We start from the raw sequence: 19021 nt of genomic DNA, 5'->3' as shown, positions 1-19021 counted from the left end.
GGCTTCAGGCCCAATCATTCCAGATCCAGGTTGTTGCTGCTGCTGCTGCAGCAGTCTGTCTGCCCCCCACTTTGCACCCTGCAGGTGTGGCAGGAGCTGCAGGAGCAGCAATGACCCAGCACTTTATAAAGTTCTGCAGGGCTGGAGTCTTGATTGCTCCTTCTGTTTCTGATCATTTAGAATAGTTCAAAGCAAGTTAAATGGTTGACTTGGAAAAGTGATCAATTAAATAATCCCTTTCAGAACCATAGGAGTAGGTAAGATGCAGTTGTTATCCTTCTCAGTACGGTAGTTGCTCCCAGACTTTGGAATTGCCTCCCTAGAGAAGTTAGGCTGGCTTCCTCATTGTGGTCCTCCTGCCAGCAGGTGGAGACTTCATTGTTTCAGCAGGCTTTTGGGAACCGGCTGCTTTAAATGAAAGGGCTGGTGCCATGCTGTTTTTATTGTAATTATTTGTATGGTTTTAATATACTTTACGTATATAGTTTTAATTCTATCAATTTTTATTTGTTTTTAATCCCCTCCCTGTTTTTAGCTGGGGGTTTTTGTGTTTTTTAATATCTCTAAGCAGCCTTGAGTCCCTCTCAGGGGAAAAGTTTGGGGTGGATGGGTAATAAATAAATAAATATAAACCTTTCTCAGAAATGTTTGCTGAAACTATGAGAATGTATTCGTTTTACAGGCGAATTAGAATATGTTTCTTAAATACTGGCCTGAACTTTTTTTAAAAAACCAACTCCCTTAAACTTGTAAAATGTACTCATGAATAAAAATGGCAAGTACTATATTGATGCATATATGCAGACACTAAATGGTAATATTTCCCTTTCCTTTTTGGTACCTGGCACTTGTGCGTAACAGAAACTCAGTGCCAGGATCTTGGAAATGTCTGCAGTCTGGGCCAGGAATTTCAAGCAGAGCTGATATGGAAGCTAGCGAAGACCAGGAAGTGTGAAATAGACTGAGGTTGAAACATGAATTCTAGATCATTTCTGGGTTATAACATCAGCTCATTATTTATGTTCAAATAATTTGTGTCCTACACAATTTGACAAATCAGAATGATAATTTGATCCAAGGAAGGAAGGAAAATATGGAAATAGAAGATTAAAAATAAAAGATTAAAGAAGAGAGAACCTGCTTGAACTATTCAAGGCACGATAAATGGCTTAAGAGAGAGGTGAGGGAGAACAGCCTCTTAAGAACTGATTTCAGAGAATGAAAGGGAAGCATTCAGTCTAGATAAATAAGATGCCACAGATAGCACCAGAAACCATTGATGAATCCTCTATCCACAGGAATGTGCGTTATATCCCACACACACATTCAAAGCCACTGCCAGTGGATGTTCTCAGATTGTTTTAGTGTGGTTTTATTTTTATTTTTGAAATAATGCTCCAATTTTGCAACTTGCCACATCCAGGCTCAATCCACATGTCAGTATTTTCTATGGGATGTCAAGTTGCTTTCTTAAAATATGTCAGAACATCCAGAAAATGAATGTCTTGCTCCTGTAACTTTGCAGCTGACTTCAGCCATTGGAAAATAAATTACAATCAAATGATAGCAAATGCACCACATAAAAAAAAAATTCATAGAGTGCAAAAAATTGTAGACTTGAGGTACAGATGAGCAGAAAACAAAGTCAAGTCCAGTTGACACAAGTATTTCAGAGAAGACCTAGAAGGCAATGGCACTTTTATATCATTTAGATCTGCTCCTTAAAAAAAATAAAATTTAAAGACCAAGTACAAGGTTTGGATCATTTATGAAAGTCTTTCAACTGCACAAAGCAGTCATTGAGAACATGAGTAACATACAGGCTTTATCAGAGTGGGAGAGGATTGCAACTATCTTTGATGTTAATGCCATTTCCTGAAACTGGCGTTTTCAGTTTCTATACAGTGACCAGAGAGAAATATAGGAACAGTACACAATTTCACATAACACCTCCCCAGTTTCTCTCACTCTGTCTGTCTTATTATGCCTTCCCCCCCTCTCTCACACACAAAATACTCAGGGATGCAAATGTGTGTTCAGGAGCCTGGGGCTCTTAGAAATAAGAATCTGGACTCAAACAATGCAAATTAGATAGGGCATGTTTATTTTATAGTTCCTTGCTTACAGTTCCTTCCAGAATTCCCTTTGCCCCATTTCCTAAGGTGGACTGTCTCATGCTTAGCTTAGAGCATTCTGAAATCCTGGTCTCGATCAAGGAATGGATTGGTCATAAACATTACATCCCTCCTTTCCCCCATCAAACCACAAATATAATTGAAAACACAGAACACTTGAAAACACTTCTACAACTGTGTTACAAAAACTACAACTATAACAATATTATACAACTAAAGCCATAGAACAAAACCAAATAATTGCTGTATGATTCACAATGGAACACAATGGTTGGCCCTTGCTGAGTACCTTTGACCACACGGAAAGGAGTTGCTGGACTTGGTATAGCAGGAGTACACTTTTTATGAAGTTGCCATCATGCCTATGAGTTCTGAGCAGTGCTGTGAAGTAGGTTAATGATAGAAACATTTCTTGTTAATTTTGGGGGGCCCCTTGTGCCGTGACCATTGTGCCACTTGCTGTGATTTGATATGGCACAGAATAGAAGAGCGCTGAGAGTATATCGCGTGGCTTGAGATTGTATTGAGTGTATATTGTGTGGACACAAAGTGCATCCCACTTTGAATGGTGTTTCTGTAGCTCTCTTACTCTGCTTCATTGCAATATATGCCGTATCTCATTGGTGCAAATTCTTGTTTTATATTGCTTCCATCTGCGGTAGCAATATATAGAACTTCTGAATGTCCCTATAAACCCCTCAACCTGCCCATTTGCTTGTGGCCAATAAGGTGCAACGTTTCAGTGTTTGAATCCAGTATAGTCTGAAAATTAAGCAAAATGATGGTCTATTTTTTACTTTGAGGATATGTTAGCTGCTTCTTGTTGGAATGTTTCTGGAGCACATGCACAGTTTCAGTTTCTTTAATGGGGCTCCCTTTCTCAATTTTCTGGACACATATTTCTGGCATTTCATTTGCCTGAGCAGTGTCTATAGTATTTTAGCAAGAGTCATCTGGGATTCTCATAAAATTTGCCTGAGCATTATGTTGGCAGTGCATATTCTAAAACAGCTGAATAGCAGAATAAATATCAGTTGTTATATTGAATTAATAAATGAATTAATTAAATGAGGTAGCTTTCAAAAATTGGCTCTTACAGTTTTTGAATTTTGTGTTTTGGGGGCAAAATAGACTCGTGCTGTTCAACAGTATGTATGTATGTATGTATGTATGTATGTATGAATGACTTCACATTTGTTAGCTTGGCAAAGATACACTTACTTTGGTATTGTGTTCCACATACCCCTCAACTAATTACAGCCTCTTCAGCAGCTTGGATAAGCATTGTCTGAAGAGAACTTATCAGTCAATCACTTTGATATTAAAATGTGTGTGGGGGGGTTTGATGGCCTTTCCTTCACATTCTATCCCCTGCATCTTCTAAGAATTTGCAAAACTCTTTTCCAAAATATAATTTGTCATTGCAAATTAGTATTGCTTCGGTAGAATAGGTGACAGATGTAGGCATGCATCTGAGAAAGACACTGTTTGCCTCATTTCTCATATTTCACAAAAATGCTAATGTTTAAATTCAAAGGAAAATGAGCTATGTTTTGCCTTCAAAGAGTTCTAAAATTGTATGGAAGCAGACAAGCCAGACGGCTTCGGCATTTTACATTTATTGGTACAGAATGGTTCCAAAGGGTCATAAAGTGAGATGTAGTTGATTTCTTCCTAGTCTAGATACCTGAACTCTTGAGTGCTTAAAAAAAAAAAGACTTTCCAGTATCATTCCCTTGTCATTATTTTGCAGTCTTAATAAACTCTGTGGACCATTTGTAAGCTTGAGTTATAATTGCATTTTTCAGGTCCCCGTCCCCCCCGTGAGTTGCCTTATCCGTGTTAGCCTCATCTATGAGGTCATGGAAAGCCTGCTACTTATCACTTTGTGGGGGAGAGATGCTAGCCATTCAGTAATGTGTTCTCTTGGGACTGAGATAGCAGAGTTGTGGAACACTAGTGGGAAATTGTGCTAAATATCTATGAAAGTATTTTTACATGGCATAAGCTCCACGGCAACAGAGGGCAAAAAATCCCAGACTTTTCCATTTGTTTTAAGTTACTTTCAGATCCATTTTGGAATCAAACACCTCAAGAGTTTTCCCTTGGGCTCATCATGGGAAATCTTACCCAGAAGACCTAGACACCGATTCAAGAGCCTTTAAAATACTGAGTATAATAATCCTGACCTAACATGCCCTTCTCTGCCATTAGTTGGCTGTGCCTGTAACTCAACAATTTTATGGGCTTAATGGCTTGCTGCTAAGTACATCTTTTAAGGCTAACCAAAGTCAGCTGAATGAAACAGTTCTCTTAGTCGACATGTCTAATAGGCTAAAACTGGTTGTTCTTAACTCTTTCCAATACTCTCAACTTTTAAAACAGTTCTTGGTCTACAAACATCATCTGGTATAAATCAACACAGTTCCTTTAAAGTTTTTGGATCGAAGGTTATTTACACCTGATGAGAATCTGGACATTTTAGTTTGAATTGTGCCAGGCTGAAAAGAAAAAGGCACCAGGAAGAGAAATCCTGAAATAATTTTTACTTTAAACTTACAAAGTTCGTATTAAAAAGTTACGATGCATTAACCAGGGAAAAAAGAATGGTCTCAGATAAGTTAAGGAAGAGAACAGAAATGTGTGTGGTGTTTATATAATACATCCAAAGCATGCTAAAATGAAAGCTAGAAGTATTGGTTCCCAGGCGCCAAGTGAGATATCACCCAAAAATGCAATCGTTCTGCATACCATTTGTGGGCTGATTTCTTTTTCTCTGTGGCATCACTAAAAGAGGAAGGAGTAGGATAAGGAAGGCTTCAAGGCCAGGATAAGAACAATCATTTGCTTTCCTTTTACTCCCATTATGAAAAGCTCAATTGTTTCATCTTACTGCTTTTATCATTTGGGAAAGGATACATTTAGCACATTGCAGCTCCAGATAAAGGAGGCATCAAAGGTACATGCAACATATAAGCAAGAGAGAGGAACGTTTTTTCCAAACGGTTCTCTATTTCCACTCATTAAGATTCAGTTTTTTAATGCTTGTTTTCACCTAGGGATTAATATGTCACTTTAAAATCTGTACACCTCATACATTTTTTGTATTTTTTATATTAAGTTATGTTGAATTTGGGCAGGAGATTCTGGGAGTTAACATGGTATTTCATTGAAATGCATACAAGGAAAAAGAATGTTTGAGCTTTGGGGTTGATTAAACACACAGAAAAGAAGATCAGTCACCTGAAGTGAGTGTAGCATGAAGAATTTTATTATTTGCATCTGTGGGATGAGAACATGAAAGTGATTAATAAATATGAGGTTCAGTGACTGGAAAGTAATGTAGAGTATTCCAAGACATTCAAGATAGTTTGTTGGCTTTCATCCAAGGAAATATATTGCATGTCTATTTTGCTTAATAGGACTTTATAGCAAGGCAAATTGTCTCATGCATTCCGGGATTCCATCTCTCCTTGCCTGAAGCAAGCCAATTATATTCACCTTAAAACTCAGGATATGGAACACACTGGCACTGGCTCTTACTGCCACAAGCTATATTGACTGGGCTACAAACTTTAAAGGGCACTATATCTAGGACAAAAACCTCTTGAGGAGTGGTGTCATTTTTCCTTGGTGGAAGGATGCATGTCTCATACAGTAGTCTTATTTCCTGTGTTTATTCTGGAGGTAGGGCTGTTTCACTTTTTTTTATACACAGAAATTACCATAGAAAATCCATATGCAATACAACACGAAACAAATGTGCACAGTGTCCATTCTGAGTATAGGAACCATTATTAATATATGGCTACCATGTATGGTGGCGCTGTGGGTTAAACCACAGAGCCTAGGACTTGCTGATCGGAAGGTCGGCGGTTCGAATCCCCACGACGGGGTGAGCTCCTGTTGCTTGGTCCCAGCTCCTGCCAACCTAGCCGTTTGAAAGCACGTCAAAGTGCAAGTAGATAAATAGGTACCGCTCCGGCGGGAAGGTAAACAGCATTTCCGTGCGCTTCTCTAGTTCGCCAGAAGCAGCTTAGTCATGCTGGCCACATGACCCGGAAGCTGTACGGCGGCTCCCTTGGCCAATAAAGCGAGATGAGTGCCGCAACCCCAGAGTCGGTCACGACTGGACCTAATGGTCAGGGGTCCCTTTACCTTTACCATGTATGGCTTGCCTATGATTTTTTGCTACTCTAAACAACTCCACTTATCTGAAATTCCACTACAGAGAATGCTGAGGTACAACTCTTGGGTCATGTGGTACAGCCAAACTTGCCACTTCAAGCAACTGCTTGGATTGGTTATGCTGTATTTCTAACCCTCTATAAGCCTTCTTAAACCACATATTCTGGAGGCAAGCCCATTCCCATAGAGCGATTGGAACTAGAATGGTCTTAACTCCCTCCAATAAAACGAAGCTTTTCCATCTACCAGCATTTTCCAGGATTAACCTGCAGTCTGGATTACAGTGCTTGATAGAGGATGCAGCATGCATTAACTCAGGAAAGAACAAGAAAACTAAAACTGACCGGAGTTACACAGGGGCTTCTTGTAATCATTTTTTTTTTGTTTTTTTGTTTAGTCTTCAATGTTTTCATTGTTGCAGAGCCACAGTGGAGATCCCCACGAAGGGCTGGAATGTACAAGATTTTAATCAATAGTGTCGTTTAAATGCTTTGTGCTAAGATACAGTTTTAGGCACACTTCAGTACTTCAAATTCTTCTATTCCCTTTTAAGAAAATTATTCTTCTAAAAATATAAATATTATGCAGATACTGTGCATAATGATCCACATTCTCAACTACTCAGTCTTGCATTTCCCTCTTTTGTTCATTTCGCAATTAACATTTGGTATCTGGGAGGTGGAGACAACACATGGCAACTGCTTCCTGTTAAAATACCCAGAGCTCTTCTAAAGACAAATAAAAAAATCAAAGGTATACTGAAATAGGCAGCTGCTTGCCTGGGACTGAACAACAAGGCTTGGGTCACAAAAGAACAAGTGTGTGTTCAAATAGAAATGGCACGACATATTATACTGTTTGTTTTTCCAAGAACGCTGTAGGATACTAAATCATTCACTGGAATAAATGAATATGGTTATACTGAAAAGCATTATTAGTGCAAAAGGTGAAAAGAGGTATGGAAATACATTACATATCTGGCCATGTATCAAGTGTGGTTGCAACTGTGTAGAACCTGCAACGAGAAGAAAAATACTTCCATTTTGCACAGAAGCCCCAGAGTCTGCCTTGGTTGCCTTAGCAAACCTTGGAAGTAAATATTACAGCACAAGTCAGGGATGCAGAACCTGTTGTGGGGGCTGATGAAAGTTGGAGCCCAACAGCCTCTGGAGGATCACAGACTCCTCATCAGTGGCATAAGGTCACACTTGCATCCCAAGGGCTATTACAATGGCTAAGGTTGTTTTCCAAATTTTGGTTCCGTAAAACTTTTATGCAGTGTAAGTGGCACACACAGAAATTCTGCCATTGTTGTTTTCCCGCATGCTATAGAACCAGTAAGAGAACATGCCTCTAGGAGCTTCTAGACTGGGGACTTTTTAGCACTACAGTGGTGCCTCTGGATGCGAACGGAATCCGAATTTTAGAATTCTACAAATGTTAGCATGCATAAAAGCAGAAGCTAAAAAAATGTGTTAATTTATGAAATGGCATGAAAGAGCCCAATATAACAAAAAGGGGGAACTTTAAATTCTGTGGCCATGATCAGTCAAGGGAAGGTGGTAACTCCTGCTGTTGACACATAAGGAAAAAAGTGTTTCACTTTCACCTACTCTGAAGTACTATCTGTAGGGTGGAATGCACCAAATTATTTATTTATTTATTTATTTATTTACAAATTGCTTCCCATAAAACATCCCGAAGTGATGTAAATATGGTCAAGTGTTTGAATATGCCCAGTGCAATTAAGTGTGTGGGGGGGAGCTTCCCCTTCCATTTCATATTACAAAATGATTATTTTTATTTATTTGTACCTTGCCCATTTCCTTGATTTTGAAAGTTTCCAGTTTGAAAAATACGCGTCTGACGGCCCACCCATCTCTTAGGCACTCTAAATGAGTACTGAACCTTTAAGGAAATTTGATTTGCTAGCAACTGACTATGTGTCTTACAAAGTTTCTATCAGTTTTACAAGGTTTCTGTTGGTTTTGTTTCAGAACCATGACCATTCATGTATAGCATGCAGGATCATCTATCGGTCAGATGAACACCACCCACCAATTTTACCTCCGAAGGCTGATTTGACTATTGGATTACATGGGGAATGGGCGAGCCAGCGCTGCGAAGTGCGTCCTGAAGTGCTCTTTCTCACCAGGCACTTCATCTTCCATGACAACAACAATACCTGGGAAGGTCATTACTATCATTATTCTGACCCAATCTGCAAGCACCCCACTTTCACCATCTATGCCAAGGGTCGTTACAGCCGGGGAGTACATTCATCCAGAGTGATGGGCGGAACAGAATTCGTGTTTAAAGGTAAGATCATTTGTTTTGAACCAAAGCTCTTTCCAAAGTACAGCAGAACTTTTATAGCATGTAGCAAAACACATATGTGGAGGGATTAATATCATACCAAATTGCCCCACATGTTCTTGGATATCCATCTCACAGTAGACCAGCTCAGTTTCTTGTATCCATGCAACATTTTATTTAAGCTTCCTGCTGCCTTCAAGTAGGACTGTATTCCTGTAGTTCTCATGATTCCTGCCTTGTGCTGCCACACTAAGTTGAATGGCCCAGACTGGCCAGGGAAGGAGAATCAGCAAGCATTATTGGGTATTTTGACAGACAGCAGCCAGACACTCAGATTTCTGTAATAGACCACCTCTTTCTGTGACGCTTGTATGATGCTTTTGGGTGGTCTTTGGAAGAGGGGTTGGGCAATTTCTAAAGCCTTTAAAAGCTGTTACACGTCTTTGTTCTGGGTCCTCACCTCCTTGCAGGGATGGAAGCTCTGTTGCAACTGAAAATAAAGATCTTCCTTCCTTCTAAAGAAAGAAAGAAACTTGCTGCAATGCAGCAAGGTCAAATACTGTCAAATAAAGGGCAGGTACTTAAAGCTTGGAAGTAGTGCAAGACAGACTTGAACTAATTACCAAAAAATCAAGTTAAGATACCTGTTATGAAACAATGGAATTAAATTCGAAAGTGTTGTAATCACAGCCAACAGTGTTAAATAAATATAAAACGTGTATCAGTCACCTTAAAGAGAGCAAGCAGTTCTCCTTGGCTTTTATATAGAACCCCAGGGATAGCCGAGCTACAAACAGTTCTTAAAAGAATCAAACGAAAAAGACACATGGCAACTATAAAATGAAATGTGGTTGTGCCTAAAGAGTAAAGCTGCAAGTTCTTTTTCCGAAATGGTGAGAGAACACACCAAACTCCTGCAGAGCTGAGGAACAAAAAGCCTTCACTCCTAACATCCATGACAGACTTGGAGACCTTGCCCATCACTTTTATAAAGGCATTCCTGGGTTTGTGATCAATTGGTGGGCATTCCAGTCTTAAGCATAGACCATAAAAGCTAACCTATGAAGTCAAAGGATGAAGTCAAACATAACAAATCTAAATAGGGCTGCTTCTGTGTTGAAATGACATGCAAGGGGGCCTGGATTTCTGTTAGGATTTGTTGAATTGTTCATATAAATTTATTAAAATATGCCACCCAAACTTGAAACTGGACCAACTTAAGTTTGTTTGGAATTCCCTTTTTTGAGGCCCTTTCAGTTCAGCTGGAACTCAAAACAAAATTGTTTAAATTACTTTTAAATTAAATCTAGTCAGTCTTTTCAGGATTAGGAGAACTTGGCTGATATAAATCAAGGTTGTTTTTTTAAAGCTCTGAAGTTTATAGATTATCCATTCCTCAAGATGTTGCACACATGAAGCTTTAAAAGTGTGGATAATATATGATGGTAATGGAGCTGACATTTTCTGAGGTTTTTGGTTTCCATTTGGAACTGGTTACTTCATTAGCTTTCTGAGCAAGTATATGTTAAAAGACATAGCTTTATATCCTGGCTACAGAACAATTTTTAAATGAAATTTGAGTGCAGTTTTATAGCGTCCTCTCTCATGAAAACCAACTTAGTTTTATTTGTAGGCTTGCCTGGGGCAGCAGGGTTGTGAAATAGAAACTGTTTAATCTCTTGCCTTTCCTATCTAGACATCAGTCTTTTTTCTTTTCTTTTTTGGTGGAACTTGCTTTCCCCCCTCCTTGAAGACTTAATTATGTGAACCAATGTTAGTTCATTTGCTTAGCATGCCCACTACACAGAAGCTAAAAATGTTTGTGAAGATTGAACAAGTAACTGACCCAATTTATTGTCCCCAGCTCATTATATAAATACATTTGAGTTTTACACTTTGAAAAATAGGCGTATTAAAATGTTTGATGACATTTAGAGGCTTAAAAAGAAATCAAGAGCATCAAACTGGAAAAATTATTTATAATTAATTTCAAATAAATTTGCACCTTATTTTAAAAAGTGTATTAATTTTTGTGCTTACTTTAATGAAGCTTTATTGAGCAACTGGATATCTGGGGGGGGTATATGTGTATGGAAACAAATTTCTATGAATGTATGTTTAAAGCTTGGATTGAGAGCAAAGTAATGGATCAGCACCCTGTGGCTGTTTTCCCTGTAAAATAAGTATCAGAATTAAGCGTGCTTTTTTTATTTTAAAGAATGTTAAATGTAGTTTTTTGTTATATTTAGATCAGAACCACTCTAAGTAATCACATGATCTAATCTAACGAGTAAATGTATAAAGTAATTGTTATTGTTCCTAAATCAAAGATTGCAGCATGTCCTCACCTTTGATGCTATTTTGTCTAGCATGTGCATAAGGAAGTTAGGGCAATAATAGATAACCCTCCAATCCAGAGGCTGCTTACGGGTGCAGGAACTCCATTTTAGCTCAGAACTCTCTTGCTTATAAACATGTGAATGCATAAGCTTTGATTCAAGTCCTCCATTGAAATGAATGTCAAAGAGATGTAAACACTGCTAATAAAATTAAATGCTTGCATTGGTCATGCTCATTAAAACAAGAAAAGATGAGGATATGTCCGTGCCTTGCTGAAATATTTGTTCATGACCAAGGGTCAGTGAATCAATCAAGATTGGCAGTTTGCAGTCTTCCTTGTAGCTTTTCCACGCACATACATGTTACACAGCAGTTGCATGATTTCATATTTTAAGGAAATTTAAACCTTTTCTTAACATTGTACAATAGATGTAAAGCAGTCATGTGATAGTCCAGTGAGAATGAGAAGTGAAGCGTGCCAAGGAGGAATACATATACCATACAGACCAATGGTTACTATAGAAGAGGAGGTGATGCAACCTGTTTATATCATAAGCTAGAGTAGCATATTAAGTCTAGGTCATGCCCAAGGACTAATTCCTTTGAACACTGTCAAGGCTGAGCTACAAGAAATGACACTTTTTGCAAGTCAACAGAAGTAAACCACCACCACACTGAGACAATTTTGTTACTCAGGGAGTGAGCAAAAAAGTGTTTGCTCATTGTGGGGCAGGGAGCATGGTTCTCTTGGCTGATGTCACCTATCTCAGCAGTTCAGGAAGCCCTGTTCTCACTCTCAGATCAGCTTTGTTTTCCATGATGTTACCACATTCACTACATTATCCCTGATTCAATAGGAAGAGAGGAGAAATGAACGGCAACGTACAGGCAAACAAAGTGACCATAAAGATAAAATGGGTGATTTGCAAAAACAAAATGGCTACCCTGAGAGCTTGTTTTCTGGTACCGCTCAAATTATTGAGCATTGTTACCACACTGAGAATTCAGCAGTGTCATTAAATCTCTGTACAGTCGTACCTCAAAAGTCAAACGCCTTGCGAGTCTAACGTTTTGGCTCCCGAATGTCACAAACCCAGAAGTGAATGTTCAGGTTTGTGGACGTTCTTTGGAACCTGAACGTCCCGACGCGGGTTCTGATTGGCTGCAGGAGCTTCCTGCAGCTGATCAGAAGCCGCACTTTGGTTTCTGAACATTTTGAAAGTCAAACAAACTTCCGGAACGGATTCTGTTCAACTTCTGAGGTACAACTGTATTTGATTTACATTTTGCTCACCCTTAAAATTGACTTCATTATTTTCATTTAGTCAAAACAGAGAGCACTGCTACAAGAAATTCCCACAATAAGCCAACCATTTATTCAACTCACTGACTTGTGGACATTGTTCTAAGAGCCACTAGCTTAGATAAATTTAAAAGGGGATTGAGACACACTCAGCAGAGGATAGATCTGTTAATAGTGATTAGTTATGATAGCTAAATGGTTTACAGGAAGCTTACCTGTGAAAAAGCAGTTGCTGTGGGCAAACAGCGGGAATGGCTGTTGCTTGGACTTTTCTTAACATATCTGGCTGGGCACTGCTGGAACAGGATGCTGAACTAGAAGGGCCCAGGAACTAATGAGCAGGGCTCTTCTTATGACTTCACTTGCAACTCTTACTGGTTTTGGTTTCAACCACTTTTTTCTTTCTTCCCATACACTTGAGTTACTCTTCACATTTATAAAGGCTCAGTGAAGGAGCAAATGCTGTGTCTTTCAAGGTCAACAGGTTTAGAAACTTCTACAGAAGAGAATCAAGCTCTTCCTGAAACAGAAATCTGGCTGTTGACAAAATCCTATTACCTCAAGGCACAATTAACAGTCCCTTCTTTGTTTTTTTGCAGTGAATCATATGAAGGTTACACCCATGGACATAGCTACTGCCTCTCTACTGAATGTCTTCAATGGAGATGAGTGTGGGGCAGAAGGATCCTGGCAAGTTGGGGTGCAGCAAGATGTTACTCACACCAACGGCTGCATTGCTTTGGGAATTCGCCTGCCACATACAGAGTACGAGATCTTCAAAATGGAGCAGGATGCCAGAGGGAGATACTTGTTGTATAATGGCCAGAGACCTAGTGATGGATCCAGTCCAGACAGACCAGAAAAGAGAGCCACCTCATACCAAATGCCCTTAATTCAATGTACTTCATCCGCACCAAGAGTAGATGAAACTTTAGAAGAAAACAAACTAGGATGGTACAGCAGTGGAGCACCAGCAAAAAATCCCTGTGCTTTTGTTTTGGTTATGATGCTGGCTGTTAGTACTGTGCCAACGTTGGGCATTTACAGCTAGAATTGCATTTTCAAATGACTCCTATCAGGGCAAGTGTAGGACTTAGGCTACATGGGGAGACAAAAAACAGACAAAAAAAGGACATTTTCTTGATGCCTGAAGAACTGTTGTTCCTTTTATCCTCCTTGAATCATGAATAGCACCAGTTTGCTTCTGCTTTGAACTTCATCCAATCTGATCCATGGCCTGACAAGACTGCACAACAGTAATTGCACTTTAAAACTGCAGTTCTTCACCCTTCACCCTGTCTTCAGTTTGTTCTTTGGAAGAAAAACTTATTGGGCTGAACTATCTTACACAACTTTTCATCTACCAACTGTGCTGTTGCAGTTGCTCCTACTCCCCAAATCAGTTTCATCTTTGAATTTGATTATCTAGAATTATGCTTTTATCGTATTGTGTCAATACTGATAAACTGCATTGTTCTTATGTTGCAGTGTATATATGTATATATGAAAAATCCAACTAAGGATGTATCTTAAATACACTTTTATAGAGTTTACATAAAATATTAAATGATCTTTAGGATCAAGAATGCTGAATGGAAAATCTCAAATTAAACCTGCACAGATAATTTAAATGATTGTATATATAGGTGGTGAATTTAAGAATAATCAGAGATTTAGAGTGACATATGGCACCAATGTTCTTTAATACGTTGTCCAACTTATCACAGTTCAAAGCAATTTCAGGGGTCCACCAACCACTTTCTACCAACTTTGAAAAGGCAAAGACAAAGGGAAGAAAGCAACAATATCTCTCAAATATAGAAACCAAGGTGAATTACACCATATCTTCATAAGAAATTCAGGATAGTGGACCGTTTGCCAAATGCAATGCACTTGACATTCATTTTATTAGACTGGGCAATTCAATAAAGTAAGCAAGGCTTAATCTTTATCTTTATATATTTATTTCTGCAAGACTTTTTTTTAAAGAATTCATAATAAGTTGCGGCAAAAAAATGGAGTTTAACTAGGAACAGGATGCTAGCCAAGTCTGTTTCCTTTTATTAGTGAAGTAGACAAACTGAATATTAAATGATTCCTTTTTTCACTGAGAATCATAGAATCATAGAGTTGGAATAGACCACAAGGGCCATCGAGTCCAACCCCCTGCCAAGCAGGAAACAAGAATGGGACAGGGGGACAGGTGGTCATGTAAATTCCATTGCTTTAAATCAGGGACAGGGAAACCTATCGCTTTCACATTATTGGACAGAACCCCAGCCAGCATGGTCATTGATGATGGGAGTTTAGTCCAGCTACATCTGGAGGGACAGATTCCCCACCCCTGCTTTAAATTCTCTGTAGCCTCTTTACATAATGCCACAATGACAAGGCCAGGAAACACAGAATCAAAAGATACTCTCCCTAAATATCATATTTAAAACCAGCAGTTTGAAGAACAAATTATCTCTTCTCTTTCATGCATGTGTATTCACATATAATTTATTGACATGTACAAGGGGGACAAGTTTCAAATCCACTGGTGAAAAATAGCAATGGGTAAACCAAGCCACGGTGTTGGGTCCCTTAGTATAATAGGAAGTGTTCTGTGATAAAATCCAAACTTACAAATTGGAACGCATGATAAGAAGTAAAGGAGCGATAAGAAGCTGCAGAGGGAAGGTGGCATAAAGAAACTTTTCTCCCTTCTGTACATAGAAGCCTCCATAAGATCAGTCTTCTATCGACAAAGGGATACAACTATATACAACCTGTGGTAAGGCACAACAAACAGAAAGTGAGGGATGCAACTGAGTCTACAAAATCTCGGAAAAGGGACCATTCTTACCAGCAGAATCACACTTCTAATGTATAAACATTCACTGGAAGCTGCTGCCATGGGCTTGCTTTCTCCGCTTGTTTTTTATCATCTGCAGAAGTGAAAGGGGAACTCATTTATGCTGAAGTAAGCAAAGATACAATTCAGATAGAGATCTTGGACTTTTGACAATGACAGTGAAAAGCACCATGTGCAACACCTGTATTTCCACATCTGTCATAATTAGATGTGAGAAACCTCTGCGTATATTTGGCTCTGGGCTGCAGATTCTTTGACTGTTCTGCTACAGGGTAGATTATGATTCCTGAATTGGGAATCTGCTACAAAGCTTCACCTGTCCATCAGCCCTCCCTGCTACTTAGAATAATAGAATCTCAGAATTGTAAAATTCGAAGGGACCCCAAGGGTCATCTAGTTCAGTAATATCAACTAAATCATACATGGCATATGGCTGCCCAACTTCTACTTTAAAACTTCCAATATCCTCCTTAAATTGTGGCCCTCAGAACTGGGCACAATACTCCAGGTGTGGCCTGACCAAGGCAGAATAGAGCAGGACTTACTTCCCTTGGTTTGCTCCTGCATAGTACTGTTGAGTCATGTTAAGCTTGGGGGATCCTTTCCACATGTACAACTGACAAACCAGATGTCCCCCACCTTATAATTGTGCAGTTATTCATGCCTAAGTGTAGAACCTTACAATTGTCCTTACTGAAATCCATTTTGTCAGTTTTGGCCGTTTTCCAATCTGTTAAGGTCATCTTGAATCCTGATTCTGATGCCCCTGAATACTTTCATCCAAGTCATTTATAAAGATGTTGAACAGGCCCAAGACAGAACCCTGTGGCATCCCATTTGTCACGTCTTTTCCAGGATGACAAGAAACCATTAGTGAGTACTCTTTTGGTTTGGGCAGTCAACCAGCTTGCAAATACACCTAACAGTTATCTCTTCCAGCCCACATTTTGCCAGCTTCTCTGCAAGAATATGAGGGACTTTGTCAAAAGCCTTACTGAAATCAAGATACACTATGTCCACAGCATTCCCCTGATCTACCATGCTTGCAACTATTTTTTTTAAAAAGGACTCTAATGGCATGACTTGCTTTTGAGATACACATGCTGGGTCTTGGTAATCAAAGCATCTTTTAATTATCTGTTCTAGGGCATTTCCTGGTAAAATGTTAAGCTGACTGGTCAATAGTAACCTGGCTCTTCTCCCCACCCTTTTGAAGATGGGGACATTTGCCTACCTGGAGAACAGGTGAAATACTTCTGCCTTCTACAAAGACTTCATCTGTTCTCCAAGAATTCTCAAAGATTATAGACACAGGCTCTGATATAAAATGTGCAAGCTCCTTTACTACTCTTGGGTGCAGCTCATCAGGCCCTGGAGATTTGAATTCCTTACCACCTGGTTTACTATATTGAGCTGCAGCTCCCTCCTTGCATTGTTTGTTATGCTTTCATCAGGTTAGGCACTGCTTTCCTTTTGGGTGAAGGCAGAGGAAAATAGGTGTTGATCAGTTCCGCCTTCTGTCACCCAATAGCATTTCTCCATCTTCTCCACGCAAGAGATCTACTACTTGCTTGTTCTTCCTCTTGCTTCAAACACAACCAAAGAAACTTAATATTATTTTAAACCTCTCTTGCAAGCCTGAGTTCATTCTGAGCTTTGGCCTGCCTGACCTTATCCCTGCAACTGTATACTCTTCCTTCCTGATTTCTCCTTCCTTCCATTTCTTATACATTCCCTTCTTATATCTCAGCTCATCTGCAAGCTCCTTATGCAGCCACACTCGTTTAGGTGCCTCCCACTTTTCTTGTTGCAAATTGTCTGCATTTGTGCCTTCGATATTTCACCTTTAAGAATCACATACTGGGCTCCCTTCTCTTCTGAGTATTTCTGACCACAGTAGTTCCTTAAGATTTTTGAAATCAGACATCTTAAAGTCCAGAATGCATGTTGGATTACACTCAATTTTCTCTTGCCTTTGAGGACATGATCAGTTCCTCCCAAGGTTCCCTGTACTTTCACTTCGTTGATCAGTTCCTCCCTGTTGGTTAGTCCCAGGTCCCCTTGCTGCTGCTTCCACTTTCTGGGAAGTGAAGGAATGTTGGATGTTACATTATTGGCAGAGTTTTAGTTCCAACAGATACTGAAATAGCTGGAAGTCTCCCACTTCTTTTCAATAGTTTGGTGAAGTGCTCTAGGAAGGCGCCGTCCAGGTTTGAAGGCATGTTGGATTGGGAAGTTGGAACAGAGTAGAGCTGGGGGCAGGTTTGAGATTTTAAGGTGGTTGTATATTTGCATAAAACCAAGGGTGCTTTTTTTAAAAAAAAGATATTTTATTTTTGTAACATTAAAAAAACTATTTTTTCTTCCCAGTTTTCTTCTCTAGTTTAAAGTGCCAGGGAAGTTTCAGTACTTGTTGAAAATGTTGATTAAATAAAGAGTAAATTAAACCAAAATTATTGGAAGTCTTCTCAGTAGTTTTTCTGTATTCAATAGTTGTATCCACCAAGCTGAAGAATTTTAACTATAAACTCTTGCTGTGTGCATGTGCACAAAGTTTATATTTTATATTGAGCAACTATTATCTACAGCTGTATATCAGGCCATATAAAGTTAAATATAAATCTTGTTTGATAGCAAGTAGCAATTTAATCTGAGTTAAATGGTTCATACACCATATGATAAACAGGGCACGCTCATATAGCTGGGGGGTAAGCATTCAAGCGCTTTTCTTTTTCTGAGAGATTTCCCCCCAAAAAAATCTCCAAACTGATCTTTAATTTCCCTTGGCATTAAAAACAACAACACAATCCTGCCATATAAGCTTTCATCCCTAACTAAATGGAGCCCAATAATTTTAAAAAGCTTCCCTTCAACATCAGTAATCACAAGTACTCCACTTGGCTTCTGAAAATCTTAGTTATGGGTCACACAGTGCAGCAAGTTGTAGGCACACAGAGAAAAAGTTTTCTTGCATTTACACCATTCAGCAACTACTGCGCAAACCCCTAAACTGTCCAGTGGTTTAATCAAGTAATGAACATACTGACCCATTACTTAATGCTTACACATTCATTTGCATTTATAAGTTAACCTTTCCCAAGTCATCAGGGCAGATAATAGAAGCAAATTTTAGAAATGCAAATATAGTATGCATTTGCCTAAAATAGTTGGGATGTGGGAGACAAGCACAAGTCCCTATTAAGAATCCAAAACCGCTCACAAAAATTAATTCAGATTGGAGGTGCTTAAAGGCCTGCAATAAACATGTATAATAAAACATTGCCATCTAGTGGTAACTTCTTGTCTCAACTCTGAAGAAGACTTCAAAAGTTAAGAGCTCTTCGCCCGCAAACACAAATGGAGAATTGTTATTTTTTGGGGATGGGGTATGAAACCCTGCTCCATGGAAAAAGTCAAACAGGTTTTATGAGACTAGGGAACTACTATTTCAATATTAAGTCTCTCAAACATTGTTATAAGCTAGCTAGTTCTGAGATGTTCTGTTTAAAACTGATTGCAAATAGAAAACTCTGCTGCTGTGGGGGGATCACATTTTGAAGAAATCAAGTGAATTAGGTATTCTCGTGTTCTTTTCAAAACCTCATAATAAAAGTACATCTATTGTTTACCTTTGTACATGTTCTCTTTCTCATAAAAACCTTTAATTCAGGAATGCAACGCAACACAAAGTGAGGTAAGAATGCTATGAACAATTAAATTACATCTGAAAATGTGGAAAATACTTTAACGTTTCATGTAATCTACATCCTAGTCAAGCAGTATTAACTTTTTAAACTAGCCATTCTGGTACAGTGTAAAAGAGAATTAAAGTAACTTCTATCAACTCTTTCAAGCTGGCATACATATATACAAACTTCAGCA

At 38.9% G+C, this 19021-nt stretch overlaps 1 protein-coding gene across 1 annotated transcript in view; it reads left to right on the top strand.

The window, feature by feature from the left end:
* Positions 1-18765, top strand: part of APCDD1 (APC down-regulated 1) — a 37396-nt gene extending 18631 nt beyond the window's left edge. Inside the window, exons 4-5 of the mRNA XM_083518720.1 lie at positions 8321-8642; positions 12882-18765. Of these exons, the coding sequence (XP_083374846.1) occupies positions 8321-8642; positions 12882-13333 (774 nt within the window). The 3' untranslated portion in view covers positions 13334-18765. The remainder of the gene's footprint in view (positions 1-8320; positions 8643-12881) is intronic.
* Positions 18766-19021: the final 256 nt, after the last annotated feature.

Source organism: Podarcis liolepis (genome assembly GCF_965112155.1).
Source record: "Podarcis liolepis genome assembly, chromosome: 8".
Classification (NCBI taxonomy): Eukaryota; Metazoa; Chordata; class Lepidosauria; order Squamata; family Lacertidae; genus Podarcis; species Podarcis liolepis.
The sequence above is the reverse complement of the archived record's forward strand: the minus strand, read 5'-3'. Positions and strand labels throughout refer to the sequence as shown.